The 26098-nt window shown below is 47.3% G+C and overlaps 1 protein-coding gene across 1 annotated transcript; it reads left to right on the forward strand.

The window, feature by feature from the left end:
* Positions 1-6199: 6199 nt before the first annotated feature.
* MINAR1 (membrane integral NOTCH2 associated receptor 1) lies at positions 6200-26049 on the forward strand. Its single transcript, XM_075575403.1, has 4 exons — positions 6200-7319; positions 14126-16282; positions 18525-18779; positions 22228-26049. Exons 2-4 carry the CDS (start codon positions 14147-14149, stop codon positions 22423-22425), a joined length of 2589 nt encoding a protein of 862 aa, XP_075431518.1. The 5' UTR covers positions 6200-7319; positions 14126-14146; the 3' UTR covers positions 22426-26049.
* The last annotated feature ends 49 nt before the right edge of the window (positions 26050-26098 follow it).

The following is a 26098-nucleotide window of genomic DNA, read 5'->3' on the forward strand; positions in this document are numbered from 1 at the left end:
TTAGGGAACCCTAGCGGCATTCCTCTTTTCCTGGTACTTTTCCTAACCCGCCTGACACAAGCGCCTGTTGCTTTTAGTACGGCCTCTTTCAGTTTTTGCCACTGCTCCTGCACTCCACCCAAATACCTCCACTCTACCGGAGAACCCCTTAAATAGTTTATTCTAAATAGTCAGCCCTCCTAAAATCTACCGCCTACTTTTTGTGGTATGACTTGCCTGTGTCTTTATACTCAACAAGAATTATTGAGGATGACGGGAACCCAAGAACTCGCTCACAAATACACCTGATACTCTGTACCCATTGGTATTAAGTACAATGTTCCCCCGTTCGCCCTCCCCACCCAACTTCTCTTTGCCTACCCTCTCCCCCTGCCCCCCGTGGAGGAAGCCTTACGTAGCAGTAATGGAGGGAGCACACAGAGGTGGTGACTGCAGAAGGTGGGCCCTGACTTCTGGTGGAGTCTAACTTTTGTGTTAGGACCACATGGCTGTGCTCCTTCTGCTGCCACCCTGTGCCATGGGTAGGGCGCCCGGGGAGGGTGTGTGGAGAGAGGGGGCCTGCTAATATAAGTGTTGGAACGGTGGTGGCCAATGATGGCACACATAGTGCACGCTACGGCGCGAGACCAAGAGCTACGGAGCGACAGACTGGTGAGGAGACAAATTAAATTGTTTTTGGAGCGTGCCGGCCACGTCACGTGAGCAGTTCAGCCAATGAGGGCGAACCACTCACGTGACATCATGGCCACGCCTCTGCCATGCCTCCCGATGCCTGCAGTGTATGTTTCACATGCGCGCCACGCGTGACGTCACGCGGTCACATGACACCAGTATAATTGCGGCCTTACTGCTCTGAGCTGTAGCACCAGGTAGGCCCCTTACCTCCCACTTCCCCTACCTACCTGCTCCTAAATCTATTCCCCTTACAATGGAATCCCCAAAAAGAGGTGGCCTCCTTTTCTGGAATCCCATTCTTCTGTTTCTTTCCTACTAATTCCAGAGTAAATGAGGACTTCAGTATTAGGTGATACCTATTTTTATTTGGACTAACACTAGATATTATAAGACGAGCTTCCGAGAGTTCCCCTCTCTTCCTCAGGTCAGCGATACAGATTTACAGAGATTCCAGGGGTGTCACAGAGATGTAAAAAAAGAAAACAAGACACCCATCTAAGGCAGATGATGCAGAGAAGGAATAAACAGACAGGGCAATACATGGATGAAAGGGACAGTGCTGATGGATGGATGATCCTGTGTCAGTCTGCAGGGGTGTAGGGATGCAGGTGGGACAAGGGGGTTCATTGTAAAATTCACAGAGAGGCAGGGAGAAACATTACAAAAAATGATGGCAGTGGGTTAAAAACCCTATATCAGTATTAAGTCCTCTTGTTTTAGTGTCAGTGTATTATCATTTTGAGTTCAGATGTTTTCCGTTCTTGAGTGCTTCCCATTTATGGGATGATCTGGCTGTGAGAAGTGGCGTCCCACTGGAGTGCAATATCTTCCGTCTTCATGCTGTGTTATTGGGGTGTCTGTGTAGGTTCGTTCTAGTTTGAAGTTTTTGGTTGGTTTCACCAATGCAGCATCCTTGCTCACATTTGCCTCATTGAACCATATACACGACATTCCTGGATATGCAGCAGAATTGACATTGAATGTCCTGTGTTTGTGACTGGCTGTGGGATCTTGACATATATGTTTGCAGCATGTGTTGTTGCACGGTCTTGTGCCATTAACAGCGTCCTGCGGTTCGTTATGAAGTTTTCTGTTGACTAACTTCTGCCTGAGGTTTGGCTGTTGCCAGAATGCAAGGACAGGAGGTTTAATTTCAGAAACCCCCACCTTCTCCTCCTCCACTGCAGTAGGTGCTTCTGTGTCGCAGTTCTGCCTTGCTATTGCAGCACAGGAGTTGTGCAGTGACTCTTGTCGGCACTTCTGGGGGCTGGAGCTTACCTTTGGTTGGTATCTTGCAGTTTCTCACTATGTATTTCACGGTAACTACATTACTACACGCTACAGAGATTTGAAAAGGACACGTCAAAAGAAAAAAAAATAAACAATTAAATTATTGGATATAAATTGGACAAAAATAAGCCAATAATCTAACAATACAAAAAAACTCAAACAATGCATCAATAGATTTCAAAAGTTAGCAAAACGGTACATAGAAATTATATGCAAAAAAATTGAGTTACAATATAAAAAGCGATACCAGGCTGACACCTAGACAAAAAGACACAATGTTTCGGGCAAAAAAACAGCCCTTTATCAAACACTTAAAGAAATGCATTATGTTTGTTCATGAACTGCCCAGGTGTCACGGTTTATGTTAAAAACTGACAAAGGAGGTTGTTGAAGTGGCACACGCACCCCTAGATGTCAAAGTAGGAAGATGCGTATCTGTAGGGGAGAGCTTGAAAAGGGATCATTTACATTCCTAGCCTAAGATATAAAGAACACTATATCCGTATCAATAGATGTTTATCTGAGCTTCTAGAGTGGATGAGTTCCAGTTGGTTGAGGTTGATCCCTGAAAAGACAGAAGTGTTCGTGGTGGATTCTCACCATCGGAAGACAACAAGACTGCAGCTAGGTCAACCAAATGGCTTTAAGCTGGGGGGCTCCCAGCTGCTAAACTGTCCATGTGTGGATCCTTGGTGTTGTCCTTGACTGTGATTTTGTGATTTGACCCTTAAACATCAGGTGTCAGTCGTCATCAAATCTTCATTCTTCCACCTAAAGAACATAGCCAGGATTAAGCACTTGATCTCCCAGAGGATGTTACTACGTTTGTCCATGCCTTTCTGTCCTCACACCTGGACTACTGCAATGTCCTCTACCTGCATCTTCTGGAAAAAGAGCTGCGCTGCCTGCAGTTGGTGGAGAACGCTGCGGCCAGGTTGTTAATCAACCAGACCAGTTCTTGCCACATGACGCCTGTTCTCCGTTCTCTGCACTGGCTGCCTATAAAATGGCGGATTTATGTCAAGATTGGTTTGTTGACATTTAAAGCCCTACATGCCCAGGGTCCCGGCTATCTGACTGAGCTTCTAGTTCCCCGCACTCCCATCCGCTCACTTCCATCTGCAGGTGAAGGACTCCTAACAGTTCCCAGAATCCCCGTGACTTCCTTTAGCGCCCGAGCTTCTAGCCGCGCTGCTCCCACTCTCTGGAACAATCTGCTTTGTACAGTTCGAGACACACCTCTTTGGGAATCTATAAAAACAGGCTCAAGACCGACCTGTTTACCAGGCATTTAATTAATTAACTACAATCTGTTCTGCATTTAATAGCTACAGCACCGTCCCATCCTGTATTGTATCTTTCCTGGTGTTTGGTCTCTTTTATAAACTTAAATGTTTTCTTTTTTTTCCTTTTATTCCTTTTTTGTAACTGTGAAGCGCGTTGAGTCCTATTTTATTAATATTATTACAGAGCGATGCTTCCCCCCATTGTCATAAGTAATAAAAAACACAAGTATTTTTTATCTTTAGGTGGGAATCATCAACATCTAACCTATTAAATATGTCACTGCCATTGGTTCACTCTGCTCCTAGATGGGACTGTCCCTTTACATCTGGCAGAACTGAGATATTAACGTCTATGTATGGGTCAGATGTATGAAACTTATGTGAGCTTCTTTCCTTGGACACGGATCTCAGGGGCAAGCGTACGCAAGAGAACGTTCCTAGCAAATGGTGACATCTTAATACAAATTCCCGAAGTTCCAGCTAAACCCTCTGTTTAGTATACACGTTCCAATGTGTTACAATATTGTTCTCGGGAGATTAATGTTGCCGCTATGGAAATTGCCAGCGACCTTTACACCGCGTCGAAGCAAATGTGTTTTGGGCCGTGTATGGAGATAAATTATTTCCTATAGTTAATGTCTATAAACTGATCACTTTGCAGATGAGACGGAGGATGTTACTACACTGCTGGCGCAAAGCTGAAACTAAAAGCACATCACTACCTGCACCATAGGGAGAAGGTCACCTCTATAAATATCTCAAAGGTCACCACACCCGCATCAATTTTGCAGCTGGGGAGCAAAACCTCAATAAGATTCTTGGCCACAAAGATTTTTGGAGCTTTGTATGTGTTGGCCGCCTCCTCCTGCAATGCACCTCTCAGAAGCGTCCCCTGTTCCTTGAAGCTAAGTCCACGTATGGCTCCCCTCCCATCCGCTGTGCACGGTGAATAACAAGAGTAAAGGGCTAATGAGATCCTTTGGGAGATTTCCCAATGGAGATCTATTATCCCAGGCCTGAAAACCCCTCAAAAGCCTCCCCTGTGTATAAGATACCTCCTTGTTTTATGATGTGTATGATTTTTACACTTATTTCCTACTCAGACAGCGCTGCCCTGAATGCTCTGCGTGGAACACGCAATCCCCCAGAGTTACAAAACAAAAAGTACGCTGTGGAGGCTCCAGAGTACACCCCCAAACCTCCAGCTACCTGCTCACTGTATCCTCCCTGTCACCCACTTAGACACCACCTGTCACCACACAGAACCATTAAAACTTTGCCCCGTTGTGTCTTTTTCTTCCATCCATTTGGATATCATGTGTAGACTCAGAATCCTCCCATATTATTTCCTGTGTCATTTGCTGCGTTGTATTCTTCGCGGGATCACCATAGCCCAAGTTACCGAGAAAGCCAGAACTATTTCAGAGTGTGCCATTGCCACACAGGTCGTCCTCGTGCCAGGTGCATGTGCAGATGCCATTTTTTGCACCACAGTTGCCCCAAACAATACATACATGTGGTGGCTGCTTGTCCCCATAATTTCTGGTTCCACAAGTTGTGAACCCTACAATTATATTCAATGACACGTCACATCCTTACTCTATCATTGTGAAAGAAGCAACATATTCATGTACAATCCACTATCAATACCTTTTTTTTTTACAACAGCTAAGTCAATGTTTAAAGAACTCCACATACCTCTGGCCGAAAGCACAATGCTGCTGGCTGCCATATTGAATTCTCCCCTTGCTAGCTGACTACATCACCGGAGACTCTCACAGCCGCCACCAGTTCTTTCAAAACTAAAGCTGTCTCACATTTTAATCTGGTCTGTAACTGTTACCTACGCCTATAACATGTATTATCTTTAACTGTGCATGCAATGTATATAATGTATCACCCTGCTCACTTAATGTAACCATGTATCTGTCATCATAACTCTGTGCCCAGGACATACTTGAAAACGAGCGGTAACTCTCACTGTATCACTTCCTGGTAAAACATTTTATAAATAAATAAATACATACACCAAAGAATTTCAATACTATTGTATCACCAGACTGGTTAACTGTTGCAGGGTGGCCCCAAACCTGCTTAAAAAAACACGTTTTTCAATCTTGACATTTATTGTGAGCAAGTCAGAGAAGTGACCCATGAGAACAGCACTTTACTGGCCCCCAATGTTCACCCAGATGATCACAAATTAGACACCCGATAAATCCCAAATCTGTTAGTAAGTCAAATATGTGAACCAAGCTACCTCAGCCCTATGGTCCACCAAATCCCTCGCGGTAGTGTGGTTTTGTGAGAGCTTAAGCCAGGGGTGACCACCTCCAATCCTCAAGGGCCACAAACAGGCCAGGTATTAGGGATATTCCTGCTTCAGCACAGGTGGCTCAGGTCGGAATATCCTTATTAAAACCTGACCTGTTGGTGGCCCTTGAGGACTGGAGTTGGCCACTCCTGGCTTAAACTCGGACACTGTCCCCAGCCTTGTGCACAGAAGGACATATTCTCCATATCTCTATGAATTGCAGGGTAGGGGGCTGCTCTGCATCCCATCTTTCACTGCAGTAGCAGCAGAAACCGGCAGCTTGTAATGGACACTGTCCCTGTGTGATCCTATCAGGTACCCACGACACAGGTGCATGGCGTGACCAATCCATGAGATTGAAACGAACCCTGATAATTCTCCTACCCCCCCCCCCCCCAAACATCACAGGAGAAGGGAGGGAACACCAGACACCCCCTCATTCTGTGTCTGCAATACCAAATGGGCTTTCCTAGAAATAAAATCCATACAGATAAATAAAAAGGAGGGATAGGAGATTGCGGGAGGTGGAGGGATAGGGAGAAGGGAGCAACAAATCAGATTGCAGGAGAGCAAGACAGAGACTAGTGCAAAGAGGGAATGGGAGAAAGAGGGGGGGGGGGGGGAGACGGAGAAGAGCAATGCAGCCTGGAGCTGCTGTGTGCCTGGGAGAATGAGCAGGAGGGTGCTTTGCAGAGGTGACTTGTGCAGCACTGGGCTGCAATATGCAGGCTAGTGCAGGGCTCAGCTTTGCCGAGCAGTGTCTGCAGCTGATGACAGGACTCCCCTTTCTGCAGCTGAGGACATGAGAGAAGACGCTGTTCCCAGCACCTGGCACTGAGGATGTCTGTATGTGAGAGCAGGACCAGAGAGGAGGAGAGCAGGGAGCTGGAGTATGACAACAAGGGCAGCACAACACTAACACACAACACTGCCAGCAGTATACAGCGCTGCCAGACACAAACGGCTAGACAACATAATACTTTGTGAGGGAAACACACAGAGATGCACCCATTAATCAGAGGGGCATAACATATTGATACACACACACACACACCACAGTCACAGAACACAACAGAGCCATTGACACATCCAAGAGAGTTTGTGTTACTAAAAGGGAGACGTATTCCAGAACAAATAATACACAGTATAATACACACAGTGACAAATACACTGACACACACATATTCACCCTAAGTCACCTACTGTAAGCACAAAGCACATCTGAATGCAGATGTATACAAACATATATATATACATACACACACATTGTATGTATAACAGACCTACACACCACCTCTCATACACACAGTTATACACTGACAAATATTGTTACTGATTTACACACTGACACACAATTACACAAATACACACTGACAACCTATACAAGAACAAACAATTATTATTGCTATTATTATTGCTGATATACAGAGACATTAACACAAATGACATATAACTAACCCAAAACACACATAGCACTGCAGGACACATGACAAATACACACATATTGCCAAGAGGATGACATTACAACCCGAGCACAGAGTAACATATCACAGAGGCACATACACTATCACTCCATATCCCACATATACACTAGTATAACCCTCACATCCACACTCCACAACACATCTTACACACTACACAACATACACATTGTACAACCTCTCACCGACACAGACACAAAACCCTTCATCTCCATCCAAGCAAACGGTGTTCCACTTCCCAGCCTGAATCTGCCCCCCAGCCCTGAGCTACAGGTAAGAAGAGGACAGAGAGGGCTGCGTCCTATGTGCAAAGAGACCGATGTGAGGGGGCAGGGGAGACAAGAAAAAAAGGGGGGGGGGGAGGGGTAGCAGAGAAGAAGGGGGGAAGTGGGGACAGGAAAACAAGGAGCACAGAGTGTATACGTGAGTGGATTTTGAAGTGCATATTGTGCAGTATGTACTGTATGTGTACAAAGCGATGGCAATGTATATGGTGCTGTATATGTGTATAAAGCCCTGGTGGTGTATATATGGTGCTGTATACTGTATGTTTATAAAGCACTGGTGGTTTATATGGTGCTGTATGTGTACATAGTGCTGTACCGCATGTATGTATACAAGGCTCTGGCGGTGTATATGGTGCTGTATATATGGTGTTTATACCAAAGGCAGTGTATATGGTGTTATATGTGTGAGTACATGGCAGTGTCAGTGTGTAAATAGTGCTGGTACTGTATATGTTGCGGTATGTAGGTATATAAAGGGCTGGTGGTATAAATGATGCTGTGATTACATGTATATAACACTAGTGGTTGAATATCTTTATGTGATTGTACATAAGGCTTGTACACATGACCCCCAGGAGTGCAGGAACTGTTCTTTGGGTGAGGTGCTGAACATACGAAATCAGTAACATACATAACCATCATGTAAAAATGTATAAACCCAGAGGGGGGGCTACAGCCCCCCCCCCCCCAACTCCTATTTCAGGGGAGGCCATCTCCAGTGCTCAAAGGGCCACCAACGGGGCAGGTTTTCAGGATATCCCTGCGTCAGCACAGGTGGCTCAGTCGAAGGCTGAGCCACTGATTGAGCCACCTGTGCTGAAGCAGGGATATCCTGAAAACCTGGGGTGTTGGCGGCCCTTGAGGAGAGGAGTTGGCCAGCCCTGTTTTAGTTCAAGCCTCCATGGATGACCTTGATTATCTCACATAACGTGTCTTATAATCCCTACTAGTTATCATGTAAGCATTCTTGAGCCGATTCCCTGCCATCGGTACTGTGGCCTCACTGCAGTGGTTTATTTGGCGTGGTGGTTTCCTTTTGGCTCACCTGCTTTGCTTCTGGATTTAAAGCTACATTGCATCCCCGCACGGCTCAGCCTTGGAATACTATACAACTATACATCATCTCTATTTCACTCATATATTTTTTTTTTAGTTGTATCACAATGGGGGGAAAAAAACCAGACCAAATTAAATTCCCTCGGAATATAGAGGGAGACCTGTCGAATGTCGCAGAGTCCAGATCACCACTGTCTACAGCAGGGGTTCCCAACACCAGTCATCAAGACCCCCCCCCCCTTCCACCCCCCAACAGGTCAGGTTTTCAGGATATCCTTGCTTCAGCACAGGTGGCTCAATCAGTGCAGAAATCAATCCTCTGAGCCACCTGTGCTGAAGCAGGAACTGATAGAACCACCTGTGCTCAAGCTGGGATATCCTGAAAACCTGGCTTGTTGGGGGGTCTTGGGGGCTGGAGTTGGCCACCACTGGTCTACAGACATATCTCTAAAGATGTGCCACAAAGACCTGAGTCCACATCGAGATGGATGGAGCTCCAGGAGTTAATGGGCATAGAAGGAGAAAGTTAGATGGAGGGGTGTGTGCTAAGAACTACTCAGAGACCTTTGCGTGTTATATCCCAGTGGTGCTTGACTCCAGTTCTCAACTCCCCTCCCCCCCCCCAACAGGTCAGGTTTTCAGGATATCCTTGCTTCAGCACAGGTGGCTCAATCAGTGCTGAAATCAATCCTCTGAGCCACCTGTGCTGAAGCAGGAACTGATAGAACCACCTGTGCTCAAGCTGGGATATCCTGAAAACCTGGCTTGTTGGGGGGTTTTGGGGGCTGGAGTTGGCCACCACTGGTCTACAGACATATCTCTAAAGATGTGCCACAAAGACCTGAGTCCACATCGAGATGGATGGAGCTCCAGGAGTTAATGGGCATAGAAGGAGAAAGTTAGATGGAGGGCTGTGTGCTAAGAACTACTCAGAGACCTTTGCGTGTAAAATCCCAGTGGTGCTTGACTCCAGTTCTCAACCCCCCTGCCCCCCTCAACAGGTCAAGTTTTAAGGATATCCCAGCTTCAGCACAGGTGGCTCAATCAGAGACTCAGTCGGAGACTAGGCCTCTAATTGAGCCACCTGTGCTGAAGCAGGGACTGATTGACACATCTGTGCTGAAGTAGGGATATCCTGAAAACCTGTTGTGATGGGGGGGTTGAGCACCCCTGTTATATCAGATGGCCTGAAGATGGTTAAACAATGTCATGAGGCACATAACATACCGATACAATGTTAACCTTCACGGAGGCTAATTAATTACTGATACTAGTTTGTGTTTCAGGCATTTAAATCCACAGCACAAATTAGGGTTCATTTCATTTTCTGTAGTGCACATTCCTAGCGGGTCATATCTGTCCTGAAGAAGTATCTATTATTTATACAGTATGACGCCTATTAATGGACCAATATGAAGGTTCCTATGATGTGTATAAGGACAAATCAGCATCTCCCTCACCAGAAGTCAGACACACACACTTGTTGTTTCGGCATTGACACATTGTGACCCTCCCGTCATACATGTGCATGTATTCATTAAATCAATTTCATTGACTTCCTTCGGCAGATAACACACGTGTTACAATGTCTCATTATGTATATTCTTATAATGCCTCATCTTACGCTATGAGTAAAAGAAAGGACTCCCTCGCCCACATTATATAGTGTCCAAGCCACAAGGGAGGCGAGAAGATACACTGATCAACTAAAACCATCAAAATAAGGCTGAAGTAGTGATGCAGTCAATGGCACAACGGAGAACGTGTCTCATTAAATACATACCTTTGTGTTAATCAACTTAAAACTAATTGCCCGCCAACTGGATTTCTGGAACTGTTATTTGTCAGTATCAAGCTAAGCCAGGGGTGGGCAACTCCAGTCCTCAAGGGCTACCAACAGGCCAGGTTTTCAGGATATCACCTGCTTCAGCACAGGTGGCTCAATCAGTCCCAGCTTCAGCACAGGTGGCTCAATCAGTCCCAGCTTCAGCACAGGTGGCTCAATCAGTCCCAGCTTCAGCACAGGTGGCTCAATCAGTCCCTGCTTCAGCACAGGTGGCTCAATCAGTCTCAGCTTCAGCACAAGTGTCTCAATCGGTCGCTCAGTCTTTGACTGAGCCACTGATTGAGCCACCTGTGCTGAAGCAGGGATATCCTGAAAACCTGACCTGTTGGTGGCCCTTGGGGACTGAAGTTGCCCACCTTTGATCTAAGCCTTGGCCATACCTGCTGGTCAAAAATAAATGTTAGATTTCAAAATAAACGCATTGCATATTGGTCACTAAAAAGTTTACCCGTTATGAACCGTATAAGAAAAATGTATATAAACCATTCCTTTGACATTTCAATCCTGTGTTGTGTATTTGGTCCATGCAGTGCAATAATCAGTGGCAGGATTCTATTCCATAAATAATCAATACATATTAGTGCAGCACCATTATAGCATGAATCTATATTTACTAAATAATTTTGTAGAGGCATAAAAAAAAAATACTTCCTGATTGGTGGTTTCAGATGATGTGGTTTTGTGGTTCTAGTTAGGCAGCCCCTTACTATGGGGAACCTGCATTTTATGAGGGTGTGAGATAAGACATTCCGGATGTAGGTGTCCTGGTATGAAAATAAATAAACATATTTGAACTTGCAACAGTAGATTTTATGGAGGATAATTGTAGATGGTAAGGAATAGTTGACTGTTCATGGTCCCAAGGCTCAACAAAGTATCCTGCTGCTCCTCCTCTTACTACCGTGCACCCCAAAACTGGAACAATCTACCGGAGACTCTCACAGGCGCCACCAGTCTACGTTCTTTCAAAACTAAAGCCGTCTCACATTTTAATCTGGTCTGTAACTGTTACCTACGCCTATAACATATATTATCTCTTACTGTGCATGCAATATATATAATGTATAACCCTGCTCATTTAATGTAACCATGTATTTGTCATCATAACTCTATGCCCAGGACATACTTGAAAACGAGAAGTAACTCTCAATATATTACTTCCTGGGAAAACATTTTTATAAATAAATAAATAGTTCACAGAATATCCAATTTACACGTGGGTAAAGCCACGCTGAAGCAGGCTTCCATGCATGGTGATGTCGCTACTGTGCCACGGATATAAGATCAACCACCCGTCGGGGTGCTATAAACAGTCCGAAGTCCTAACATCTTCAGTTTACCCCCCAATTGAAGTAGCATCTACCCATGTATTAAATATCATGTTCAGTCCTTGCCCCGACATACACAAAACCAAAACGCTAAAAGAAAGCTCTCACATACGGACTGCGCGTTGTATTCTCCAAAAACAAGTTCAACGTTAAGTTTTATTATATAATTAATAGCTGCACCACCCATGTTTCATACACCAAATAAAATGAGCCTATAAAAGCCTGCAGCATACAATTCATTGTAAGTATATTGAGCCGACAGGAGCGGGCCAAGCTATGTGTGTCTTTATTTATATAGCGCCATTAATGTACACAGCGCGTCACAGCAGTAATACACGATCAATCATATACATAACAAATAGTACACACGACACATCATGGGGAGAAGCGCTTCAGACAACAAAGTAACATTCAGGAAAAGGAGTCCCTGCTCCGAAGAGCTCACACTCTAATTGATGTTGTCCTCAGGTAAACCTTTTAGTTTGTGTTTTCGGACCCCAGTGTTCTTATTCTGTCGGGGGTCTAAGGTAGTACCCACCCTCCCCCCTTAATAAGTGGGCTGTAATCTCCCTACTTAGTTGTAATCATTCCAAAAGCATCCACATATTTTAAATGAAGTGCCTCATTGCACAAAAGGAAGGATAGTCACTTAGGGTAGGGGGGCTCAACTCCAGTCCTCAAGACTCTCACCCCTCCCCCCCCCCCCCACAGGTCAGGTTTTAAGGATATCCCAGCGTCAGAACAGGTGGCTCAATCGCAGACTGAGCCACCTGGGCTGAAGCAGGGACTGATTGAACCACCTAGCTGAGATATCCTGGAAACCTGACATGGAGAGGCTTGAGGACTGGAGTTGAGCTCCCCTGAGTTAGGCTGGGACCAAGGTTCCTTCGCCTGCGCTGAGGCGTGCGGAGGCTGGGAAGTGACCCGCGTGAAGCGGGTGCTTTCCCTGGCCATGGTGGACGGGCCATGGGGGACGTTCCTAGGGGCATCACAGAGTTGGTCCGCCCTCATTGGGCGAACCGCTCACGTGACTGGCCTGTCGCGCCAAGAAATCAGTTTCAACTGATTTCTTGCGCAACGCGCGCCCCCTCCCGCTTCCGCACGCACCCGCCTGCCCGCCGCAAGGATGCGATCACTGCCTGATCACTCATCGTGCGGACGCCTCCACACGGTCTGCGGTACCATGGCCCCCGCCTTAGAGGAAAGGTGAGCGAGAGGCGTCATGGCGCTCTCCAGTTCCGCCAGAACAGCGTTCTCTCCTTGGACTATATAAGCAAAATAGAGCCCAGCTCTCAAAAAAGAAAGTAAACAGATCTACAAAAGAGAACAAAGCCCCCCTCTTAGGAACAATTCCTCGTGACTAAATGCTAGAATGGGTATTTGTGGTAAAGGGAAGGAGGGGCTTTGCGCAAACCCTGCAGTGCGTCCGGAATTGCGCTCTCCCTTCCTGGGCCAACCTACACTGATGTTGCACTGTCGCACACATCACACGTCAGCAGACAGACCTCTCGCTTGCGCACGCTCCTCCTGGGGGTGGGCGTACAATCACCGGGCAGTCTACATTTTTCCAGATTGCTTTGATCCTCTTTTCGACAATATCGTTTGTTTTTTGGCTGAGCAAGAACGGTTATAGAAGCATGTTCATGCAGACCGGAGAGGATGCTAATTGCCTGATAGGCTTTTTACGTTTCATTAAAATGGGATTCTATGCAGGATCCTTTGTTCTTTCCCTAGATAGATGTTTGGTGTCCACTGAGAATGTTAAAGACCCAATTTAGCCTCGAGTCTGGATACTAGTGTAACATTATGGAAACTTGACATAATCTAACAATGGCAGTGTTAGCATTAAATGGATGGTAAGAGGGTTATTTAGAACATATACTGTATGTCTCAGCAGCAAAACTTCAAGGTACTTTGCATTTTCTGTGTGTTAATAAATATCTCCAAAAATGAGCAGTCGTATAACTTACATCAAACATATCTAACTTACACAAGATTCCTTCAAATAGCACAGAGAACGTTGAACAGTCTACCTGGCTTTAATTGAGCCAATGAAAGGTCCCAAAGTGTTCATTTAATAGCTACCGCCCCATCCCATCCTGAATCTTTCCTCGTGTTTGGTCTCTTTTATGTCCTTAAATGTTTTCCTACTTTTTTCCCTTTTTGTAACTGTGAAGCGCTTTGAGTCCCTTTCGGAGAAACGCGTTAATAATAATAATAATAATATTATTTATATAAGTGTGAAGTAGGGGGTCAAGTAATACACCAAGTCTGTGTTTACCTGCCACTCTTCAAAAAAAAGCATAATTATAGATCAAGGGAATTAGATTAGCAACACACATGCATTTAGTTTACATATTAACGGAGTATTGGATTGACTCATCGATCCATTCATCTTGGCCTGGCTGGAGTTCCATGAGGAATGTGTGCTAAATAGTTGTGCATGAAGAATAAATAATGCTTGGGTCACACTTCCCTTGCACACATTGTTGTCTGTGGGGAGGCCAAATGGAGATGCCTCAATGTTACCAACATTTATTTTGTGTCTGTTCCTCTTCTTAGGACTTTGGACAGATTGCCATCATGGGTGAAGCTCAGGACACCTCCTTTCTTCTTGTGAAGATTCTGGAAGATTTAGACTCTAAGCAAAGCTCTGTCTCTTACCAAGATCTCTGCAAGTCTTTGTGCTCCCGCTACAACCTACCGGAGCTGGTCAAGCTGCGCAGCCTCCTGTATTACACAGCCTGCCAGGACTCCAGCTTTCCAGCAAGCCTCTTCCAAGACAAGATGAGAAATGCTGCCGAGAACCAGCAGTCCAAGAAAATCATCGCCGCAGCAGATATCGTTACTATCTTTAACCTGATACAGATGAACGATGGTGTGGCCAAAGAAAAACTTCCTGTCACCCAACAAACTAAGCAGAAAGAGTCAACAGAGTCAGACACAGAGGTTTACAGCGGGACAGAGGGAGGCCCCCACAAGGAAACCCAGAAAAGAGATGCCAATCGGAGCTATTCCATGACCAGGTCCTCCAGCTGCCACAAGGAAGAGTGCGAAGGGCGCCACACATTCCTTCCCGAGCCAAACTTCCTCCTCGGAGTTAAACAAGAGGGCAATAACCGATCAGCTTCCCTGGACAGGCTGCAAGCTTTGGATTCCTATCCCCTGGTAGCTCCTCAGCCCTGTGAGATGCAGAGCACCTACTTCCCCAGCCAGCCACTATCAGAGCCAGAATCACTGCCACCCACACCCAACGAGGAGCCATTTCGACTCTCAACTTCCAGTGGCCAGAGGAGGAATGTTTTCAAGGATGACTTCCACAATCTGCTGAGTGTTTCTCCAAATGATACTATGCAGAAGAGTGAGGGAAAGATCAGCCCCAAGCCAGTTTTCTTTAATCATAGTTTTGAGATGCCCTACAGCTCTCACTATCTGAGCACGGCTTACTCTTCCTCGGAGGCCAGCCGAAGGGTGAAGCATGAGAGCTTAGATGATCTTCAGGCGTCCACTTACTTTGGTCCCACAACAGTGCTTGGATCACAGGACCACAAAAGACTTTCAAGCAGGTCAAGGCAACCCATGGCTAAGCCAGTGAAGAGCTGGAGCCTGAACACCGAGGAGGTGCCTGATTTTGAGCGCTCATTTTTTAACCGAAAGGAGAAAAATCTGGGTTACACCAGCACGGGACTGGTACAGACTGGAAGCTTTGCATCTGTCCCAGACCAGCATCACCCTTACTCACCTGATCTTGGATTGAAGGGTAATGGACAGACATTTTGTGAGCCTCAACCCGTGGAGAAGCAGGAGGCCCTGAGGAGGTTCCGAGAAAAAAGCACAAAACTTCCATCCAGCCAGTTCAGCACTGACAAGACAGAAAGTGTTGGCACTCAGACAGAACAAACCGTGGCAAAGGGAATGGAGCCAAATATCCTCTCTAGCTGCAGCCGGTATGGAGAAGGCAGAGCTCGTAACCAATCTGAGGCAGACTCTGAGATCGTTAGTGATGACATAAGTGACATATTCCGTTTCCTAGATGACATGAGCCTTTGTGGTTCTTCTGGAATCCCTCCGTCTTCTTGCTACAACAGCAGTGGTTCCTTGGTCCAAGCTTCACGTGCAGACCCTGAAAGTTCTCCAGAGCACGGGGGGAACAAAACAAATAGAAAACCCACCAAGGGGCCCCGGGCTGAGATTGGGGGGGATGAGGAGCTAAAGAGCAGTGTCAGAAAGCTGGTCATGAGGATTGGGGAGATTGAGAAGAAACTAGAGTCATTGTCTGGTGTGCGGGAGGAGGTATCTCAGGTGTTGACCAAGCTCAATAAACTAGACGAGAGAATGCAACAACCACCACATAAAGGGGAAGAAGAGGTTGATGGTCTGCCTCACAGCCAAGAGGCTGTGTCCAAAACAAGGGTCTCTCCAAACTCATTCCAAGGCCGAAACACTCCCCCCCACAATGGGAATCTGGAGAGTAAGTCTGAGTGCTGTTGTTCTGACGTCACTAGTGGGATCAGTGAGAGCCTTCGAGTTAAGGCTTTGAAGAGAAATCTCTTCGCTCAGCGGTCAGTCCGCTCTTTGACTGAGGACATTTCTGTCAATGAACTTAAAATATGCAATTCCCCCCGAGACTGCAGAGCGTGGGGCTACCCCAAACAGCTCACCGTCACCGAAGAAAAGAAAGATAAAGGAGGCAGAGACTGGCACCGCAAGTCTAAAGAGGTAACTTTATAGCGGACCATTCCCACGCTAACATTATACCCGAGACCGGCCAAGCGTTGCTTTATTAACCTCTTCTAGAGACTTGTTAATCATTACTTCCTTAGCACAGGGGCGCGCAAACTGGGGGGCGTAAGATTTTTTTAAGGGGGGGCTCGGCGGTTGCAGAGGCCCTGCACCCTTCCCCAAGGCATTAAAATGAAATGCCGGGGGATCGCGTGAGGCCTCCGCAACGTCCCTTACCTTGTCTTCGGCGCGGTGTCAAATGATGCCGCGGGGTCACTTGACACCACGTTGCCATGGCGCCGTGACTACGCGGCGTCATTTGACACTGAAGACAAGGTAAGGAGGGGGCCACGAGCAGGGGGGGGAGCGCAGGCAGGGGGAGCGCAGTGGGGAGAATTTGCGCTCCCCTGCCTTAGCATAACCCATACTGCCGATGTAGAGAGGAAAGACACACTGACATTTCCCCCACTAAAGTGCAGCGTTTACGGTGTCTGGAAAACGTAGAAACAGAATTTGACGGCAGATCGGAACCACTTTCTCCTCTCAGTCGGCCCATTGGGTTTAAAGCATTTTTTTGTTCATTGAAATTCTCACGATGCATTTTTTGCTTAGCTATCGTTTTGAAATAGGGCTCCGTACATAAGGGACTATGTATTGGGGCAAATTTTGGAGCCGTATAAGGGCATTTTCATCCTGCATCTATGTACCAAAGCATTGTGCCCAGTCTGCCCTAGCTTGCCTCCTTTTTTGGGATCTCATTTACTTTCCTATGAATTCCAGAAACCCCCAGCAGTTGGTGCCTCCTGGGTGCAGTTCTGCCCTGTTGGTGCAGCGGCACACCTTGTGCGCCGGGCATGTGATATACAACTCACATCCTCCCAGAGCCCACAGTGGTCCAGACTGTCCTCCCCCTGGGAGGCTTCCGAGTAAGCGGTGGCCCCTCAGGTGGTGGAGGGGGATACACAAAACCTGCCTACCCCAGCCCCCAGCCTGGCAATCTCCTCCTGCGACAGAGAGAAGTGCCTACAGATGGGACAGTACCCGAACCTCCAGAATATCTCATGGAAAAATGCTGACTTACATCCACCATACAACACCCAACCTTGTATACCGAGTAACAACGTGTTCAGCTGCTTCTGTGTCCAAACTCTTTCTTGTTTAAAGCTTACACTTACAAAACCGATGCCAACTAAGGCCGATTCCATGGTGCAGGCGTGCGCGCGCCCAACGGAGTGCATGGCGCAGGCGTGCGCGCGCCCAACAGAGTGCATGGCGCAGGCGTGCGTGTGCCCAACGGAGTGCATGGTGCAGGCGTGCGCGCGCCCAACGGAGTGCATGGCGCAGGCGTGCGCGCGCCCAACAGAGTGCATGGCGCAGGCGTGCGCGCGCCCAACGGAGTGCATGGCGCAGGCGTGCGCGCGCCCAACGGAGTGCATGGCGTCGCGCACGTCTATCAACCGAGCAATCTGTGGACTACAGATCCTCGCGACGGGGGAGGCGTGACGGAGGCGTGGCCGATGACATCACGGAGCTGGTTCGCCCCTATTGGGCAAACCGACTAGAGACTAAGGTGTTTGGTCAAGCCGCGAGCGATAAGCGTGGGCGCGGCCTAACAGAGCGAGCTTGAAATACTGGTTTATATAGAGAACATACACCAATCAGAGCCAAACAAGGACAGATCAATCAGACGAGGGCAGTTTGTAATTAGCCTAACTCTACCACAGTCTTGTTTAAAACGTACACTTAGAAGGGGCAATCCAAGGGAATTCAGTGACCCTCTGCTTCCGGAGATACAGGCCTCCGTAGGGGGTGCCGGTCGCTTGGCTAACTGGGGTTTACAGTTTAAAGCTTACACGTCACGCGGGCCAATAGGAAGCTGAATCTGATGACATCACAGCTTCCTATTGGCCCGCAGGGTGTGGGAGCTTAGAAACTCCGCCATTCCGTGACCCCCGTTAGCCGAGCACAGTGGCTACCGGCACCCCCTATCTCTAGAAGCAGGGGGACCCCTGGGCTGAAATTAGTGGGGTTCAGCTCCAGAGACCCCCAGCTTCAAACCTATGTTAAGAGAAAATTAAATAGCATGCTTGAATTGCCTCTTTAAAACAGACACTTCCTGTTCTCCCCGACCCCACGGTCTGGGTCAGGCTATGGTCGTGGGTTGAGACCTGTCCTCGGCCTTTGACATGTCCAGGGGACAATGGATCTGTGTGTTTTTCTGCTTGTTCACCACCTGCAGGTAGATCGCCAGCATGAAATGCCCCTTCCGCACAGGACGCCCAAACCACACAAAGACTCCTTCATGGTGGAGCAGGTCTTCAGTTCCCACCCGTACCAAGCGTCCCTCAAGTCGCACATGAAGAGTAACCCCATCTACACGGATATGCGCCTGACCGACGTGGCAGAGCTGAAACCGAACCAACCATCGTGGACCATAGAGGAATATACACACAACTCAGGAGAGAAAGGGAGGCTGACCGCACTGGACCTGCAGGTAAGGGATAACAAAAGCACACAGACACAATGTGTATATGTACCAGTCAATCCCCCACACAGACACAATGTGTATATGTACCAGTCAATCCCCCCACACAGACACAATGTGTATATGTACCACTCAATCCCCCCACACAGACACAATGTGTATATGTACCCCTCAATCCCCCCACACAGACACAATGTGTATATGTACCCCTCAATCCCCCTACACAGACACAATGTGTATATGTACCCCCCACACAGACACCACGTGTTCAGTATATGTACCCCTCAATCCCCCCATACAGACACAATGTGTATATGTACCCCTCAATCCCCCCATACAGACACAATGTGTATATGTACCCCTCACACAGACAAAATGTGTATATGTACCCCTCAATCCCCCCACAGACACAATGTGTATATGTACCCCTCAATCCCCCCATACAGACACAATGTGTATATGTACCCCTCAATCCCCCCATACAGACACAATGCTATATGTACCACTCAACCCCCCACACAGACACAATGTCTATATGTACCCCCCAATCCCCCCATACAGACACAATGTGTATATGTACCCATCAATCCCCCCACACAGACACAATGTGTATATGTACCACTCGACCCCCCACAGACACAATATGCATATGTACCCCTCAACCCCCCCATACAGATATACAATGTGTATATATACCACTCAATCCCCCACACAGACACAATGTGTATATGTACCCTTCAATCCCCCCATACAGACACAATGTGTATATGTACCCCTCAATCCCCCCATACAGACACAATACTATATGTACCACTCAACCCCCCACACAGACAAAATGTGTATATGTACCCCTCAATCCCCCCATACAGACACAAATGTGTATATGTACCCATCAATCCCCCCACAGACACAATGTGTATATGTACCACTCAACCCCCCACACAGACACAATATGTATATGTACCCCTCAACCCCCACACAGACAATGTGTATATGTACCCCTCAACCCCCCACACACACAATGTGTATATGTACCCCTCAATCCCCCCACACAGACACAATGTGTATATGTACCCCCCACACAGACACAATGTGTATATGTACCCCTCAACCCGCCATACAGACACAATGTGTATATGTACCCCTCAACCCCCCATACAGACACAATGTGTATATGTACCCCTCAACCCCCCAGACACAATGTGTATATGTACCCCTCAACCCCCCATACAGACACAATGTGTATATGTACCCCTCATCCCCCCATACAGACACAATGCTATATGTACCACTCAACCCCACACACAGACACAATGTGTATATGTACCCCTCAACCCCCACACAGACACAATGTGTATATGTACCCCTCAACCCCCCATACAGACACAATGTGTATATGTACCCCTCAACCCCCACACAGACACAATGTGTATATGTACCCCTCAACCCCCCACACAGGCATCTACGTAAACCTCTCATTCACATACATACAGACACATCTACATATACCTCTCATTCACATACATACAGACACATCTACGTATACCTCACATTCACATACATACAGACACATCTACATATACCTCTCATTCACATACATACCTACGCATCTACGTATACCTCTCATTCACATACATACAGACACATACATACATACATACTGTACGCATCTACGTATACCTCTCATTCACATACATACAGACGCATCTACGTATACCTCATTCACATACATAGACACATACATACAGATACATCTACGTATACCTCTCATTCACTTACATACAGACACATCTACGTATACCTCTCATTCACTTACATACAGATACATCTACGTATACCTCTCATTCACTTACAGGTGCTGTGTGTACACATACTACTCCCCAATCATAACCCTACCTTACAGATACAATGTTTATATGCATGTATTAATGCTCGCGTACAGATACAGGCCAATATTTACCAAGTACTTATTCCAGAACGCAACTTTACACACCAGAAGACACTTTACAACCCATCCAGGGTTATAAGGTTTGTTCCAGCAACAGGAAGGTGTTTAATGGCATTGTACTGCTAAGCAAATATGGCCTTAAATGTCTACATGTCCTATGAAACCCTTTCATTTACACACAGTGGCCCGTACACCCATGTCCAGCTGCCCCGTACAGATACATTGGCAACATGTTAGGGGTGGGATGCTGCCTGCAGGCACTTATTCCATGTGTCACTGGCCAATAGGGATGCGGGGACACCAAAAGATCGAGCGCAATTTGGGCCCTGACTGCCGCGGTTGGCTGGACTCCTTCCTCCCCAAGGCCTAGGACATCAGAAGCACATACTCCTCACCTCCTCCTAATACAGAGATATTAGGGACACATACCTCTCACCTTCTCTTAATACAGAGGTATTAGGGACACATACTCCTCACCTCCTCCTAATACAGACATTAGGGACACATACCTCTCACCTTCTCTTAATACAGAGATATTAGGGACACATACTCCTCACCTCCTCCTAATACAGAGACATTAGGGACACATACCTCTCACCTTCTCTTAATACAGAGATATTAGGGACACATACTCCTCACCTCCTCCTAATACAGAGATATTAGGGACACATACTCCTCACCTCCTCCTAATACAGAGATATTAGGGACACATACTTCTCACCTCCTCCTAATACAGAGACATTAGGGACACATACCTCTCACCTCCTCCTAATAGAAATATTAGGGACACATACTCCTTACCTCCTCCTAATACAGAGATATTAGGGACACATACTCCTCACCTCCTCATAACAGAGATATTAGGGACACATACCTCTCACCTCCTCCTATAGCAGTGGAATATATAGGATACAAATCAGTATATATATATATATATAGGTCTTCTCTTTGTGGGCTCTATGTATCAATGCTGACATTGTGACCACTGGTGTTAAAATGTACCCATCACAGGCAACGTCTGTGTATTAATCTTAGTAGCACCGGTCTCTGGTATGTAAGCGTTGGTTCGCGATGAAGGATTTATGGAGCAAGTGGGAGGAGCTTAGGCCTGATTTACATCTGCGCCAACATTGCGTTCATTTTCTTGCCTGGTTGCTGCATTTTGCTGTGTCTCCTTAAAGGTGGCAGAAGTGGTAGTATGACAGTACTGCAACAATGTGCAGAATATGCACCAACTTGTACAATAGTATAAATACTCTTAATACTCTTAATGTTCCATATGTAACCGCACCATTGTTTTACTAACCAATGACCAGTGCCCTGGAAGAAGGGCGCTATAAAAATGTTGTTATAAATAAAATTCACATGGCGTGATTCCCACTAACAAAATGCTATTTTGGGGGGGGGCCATAGGATCAGCCCAGGCTGACTTGTTTATACATAGACAACCCCCCCCCCCCCCATATGTTGATAGCTGCAGGAATCCCCCTGTCTCTATCCCCCCCACAGACTCAGGAGTCTCTGAACCCCAATAATCTGGAATTCTGGATGGAAGACATTTACACCCCAGGGTACGACTCTCTGCTGAAGAGGAAGGAGGCGGAGTTCCGTCGAGCCAAGGTGTGCAAGATCGCCGCACTCATCACCGCAGCCGCGTGCACCGTTATCCTGGTGATTGTCGTCCCGATTTGTACCATGAAGTCCTGATCGACCAACTCAAATGGACAGATCAGCCCACACGCCTCCTCCGCCCCCCTCCGGCGCTGCACCCGGTCATACGTGGTGATCATGTGCCAGTCAAGAGCCCAACAAGGATATATCGGGGTGCAGTGATCCGAGACCGCTGCACACAACACAAAGTAACACAACACAAAGTAACACAACACAATACTAGAAACAAAAACTATAACAATGCAATTACAAAATGATATTGCAAAGCCCAAAACGCAATGCAGTGATACACCTCTCTGTAACCAGTCACCACACAAGGAATGAACACAATACTGTGCAGTAACGACAACAAACAATGATACAATGTCACAGCAGCTAGAACTGCACAAAATATGACCTCAACACCACAATACCGTAGCACAACTAAAACATGACGCGGGGATGCAAAGCAATGGTTCCATCCGGGGCGGCCAACTCCAGTCATCAAGGGCCACCAACAGGCCAGGTTTTGTTGATAAGGCTGCGCTTATAGTGCCGGTGACAGCGACGCCGCGTCAAAACAAATGCATTGCCGCCGTCGCGTGCGCTTATGCCGGCGACAGCGATGTCGCGTCAAAACAAATGTATTGCCGCCATCGCGTGCGCTTATACTAAGCGCGCCGGCTTGGTCGCGATCACAGGAACTCACCGCAATGATTTTTCCAGCAACCGCTGCCTTCCATCGCCGGCACTAAGCGCAGCCTGATGTCGCTGTTACTGGCACTATAAGCGCAGCCTGACGTCGCTGTTACCGGCACTATAAGCGCAGCCTCACGTCGCCGGCACTATAAGCGCTGCCTTCCATCGCCGGCACTAAGCGCAGCCTGACGTCGCTGTTACCGGCACTATAAGCGCAGCCTGACGTCGCTGTCACCGGAACTATAAGCGCAGCCTGACGTCGCTGTCACCAGAACTATAAGCGCAGCCTGACGTCGCTGTCACCAGAACTATAAGCGCAGCCTGACGTCGCTGTCACCAGAACTATAAGCGCAGCCTGACGTCGCTGTCACCGGAACTATAAGCGCAGCCTGACGTCGCCGGCACTATAAGCGCAGCCTGACGTCGCTGTTACCGGCACTATAAGCGCAGCCTGACGTCGCTGGCACTATAAGCGCAGCCTGACGTCGCCGGCACTATAAGCGCAGCCTGACGTCGCTGTTACCGGCACTATAAGCGCAGCCTGACGTCGCCGGCACTATAAGCGCGGCCTGACGTCGCTGGCACTATAAGCGCAGCCTGACGGATGGAATCTGTGTTTAACATCACAGCTGCATATGTAACAGTCATTAGTGTCAAACTGAAGGGGGAAAAGTAAGAAATGCTGTTGAGGGCTAGTTATATGGGTCATGTGTGCTGTTTATACATATCTTTCAAGGCACTTTTTACATATACTTTCTCCCAAAGGAAAGGGCAAACTATTATATTTTTTTTAACTTTGATGCTGACAAATAACCTGCAAAGCGTTGTATGTAGGCTTTTCTAAGAGTAAAAGAGCCTGGAGTATATTCATCCATATAATGTGAATGTATACGGATTATGCATTGTATTCTATAACAATATTAGCATGTATTATATATGTACTCTATAGTTATACCTGAACCATGCCAGAGTCCATACACCCTCTCAACCAGGTTTCACTAGTGTAGGCTGGGCTTGGACACATGGAAGAGTCTCCTGGCCAGGTTTCACTAGTGTAGGCTGGGCTTGGATACATGGAAGAGTCCCCTGGACAGGTTTCACTAGTGTAGACTGGGCTTGGTTACATGGAAGAGTCCCCTGGCCAGGTTTCACTAGTGTAGGCTGAGCTTGAACACATGGAAGAGGGTCTCCTGGTCACGTTTCACTAGTGTAAGCTGGGCTTGGACACATGGAAGAGGGTCTCCTGGTCAGGTTTCACTAGTGTCGGCTGGGCTTGGACACATGGAAGAGTCCCCTAGCCAGGTTTCACTAGTGTAGGCTGGGCTTGGACAAATGGAAGTCTCCTGGTCAGGTTTCACTAGTGTAGGCTGGGCTTGGATACATGGAAGAGTCCCAATGCCAGGTTTCACTAGTGTAGGCTGGGCTTGGATACATGGAAGAGTCTCCTGGACATGTTTCACTAGTGTAGGCTGGGCTTGGACACATGGATGAGTCTCCTGGCCAGGTTTCACTAGTGTAGGCTGGGCTTGGACACATAGAAGAGTCCCCTGGCCAGGTTTCCCTAGTGTAGGCTGGGCTTGGATACATGGAAGAGTCTCCTAGCCAGGTTTCACTAGTGTAGACTGGGCTTGGTTACATGGAAGAGTCCCCTGGCCAGGTTTCACTAGTGTAGGCTGAGCTTGAACACATGGAAGAGGGTCTCCTGGTCACGTTTCACTAGTGTAAGCTGGGCTTGGACACATGGAAGAGGGTCTCCTGGTCAGGTTTCACTAGTGTCGGCTGGGCTTGGACACATGGAAGAGTCCCCTAGCCAGGTTTCACTAGTGTAGGCTGGGCTTGGACAAATGGAAGTCTCCTGGTCAGGTTTCACTAGTGTAGGCTGGGCTTGGATACATGGAAGAGTCCCAATGCCAGGTTTCACTAGTGTAGGCTGGGCTTGGATACATGGAAGAGTCTCCTGGACATGTTTCACTAGTGTAGGCTGGGCTTGGACACATGGATGAGTCTCCTGGCCAGGTTTCACTAGTGTAGGCTGGGCTTGGACACATAGAAGAGTCCCCTGGCCAGGTTTCCCTAGTGTAGGCTGGGCTTGTATACATGGAAGAGTCTCCTAGCCAGGTTTCACTAGTGTAGGCTGGGCTTGGATACAGGGAAGAGTCTCCTGGACAGGTTTCACTAGTGTAGGCTGGGCTTGGACACATGGAAGAGTCTCCTGGACAGGTTTCACTACTGTAGGCTGAGCTTGGACACATGGAAGAGTCTCCTAGCCAGGTTTCACTAGTGTAGGCTGGGCTTGGATACATGGAAGAGTCTCCTAGCCAGGTTTCACTAGTGTAGGCTGGGCTTGGATACATGGAAGAGTCTCCTGGACAGGTTTCACTAGTGTAGGCTGGGCTTGGATACATGGAAGAGTCTCCTGGACAGGTTCCACTAGTGTAGGCTGGGCTTGGATACATGGAAGAGTCTCCTAGCCAGGTTTCACTAGTGTAGGCTGGGCTTGGACACATGGAAGAGTCTCCTGGACAGGTTTCACTAGTGTAGGCTGGGCTTGGATACATTGAAGAGTCTCCTGGACAGGTTTCACTAGTGTAGGCTGGGCTTGGACACATGGAAGAGTCTCCTAGCCAGGTTTCACTAGTGTAGGCTGGGCTTGGATACATGGAAGAGTCTCCTAGCCAGGTTTCACTAGTGTAGGCTGGGCTTGGATACATGGAAGAGTCTCCTAGCCAGGTTTCACTAGTGTAGGCTGGGCTTGGACACATGGAAGAGTCTCCTGGCCAGGTTTGGCTTTTAGCTTTGCAAGATGACAGGATGTGATCCTGCGGACTTTTAGTGAGTTTGGAAGACCAAACAAGCGAAATTTATACCTACAACCCGCAGTAAACTCGACAGTTCCTGGAACTTCTTTATAAAGATGAATGAGTGATATTTCACTCATAAATGCATAGGAACCAGATAATATGATTTCATTAAATATATTTAACATGGGCTTTGCATTTTGTACTTTGTTATGTATGTATGTGTTTATGTA

This window comes from Ascaphus truei, chromosome 18 (genome assembly GCF_040206685.1).
Source record: "Ascaphus truei isolate aAscTru1 chromosome 18, aAscTru1.hap1, whole genome shotgun sequence".
Taxonomy (NCBI): Eukaryota; Metazoa; Chordata; class Amphibia; order Anura; family Ascaphidae; genus Ascaphus; species Ascaphus truei.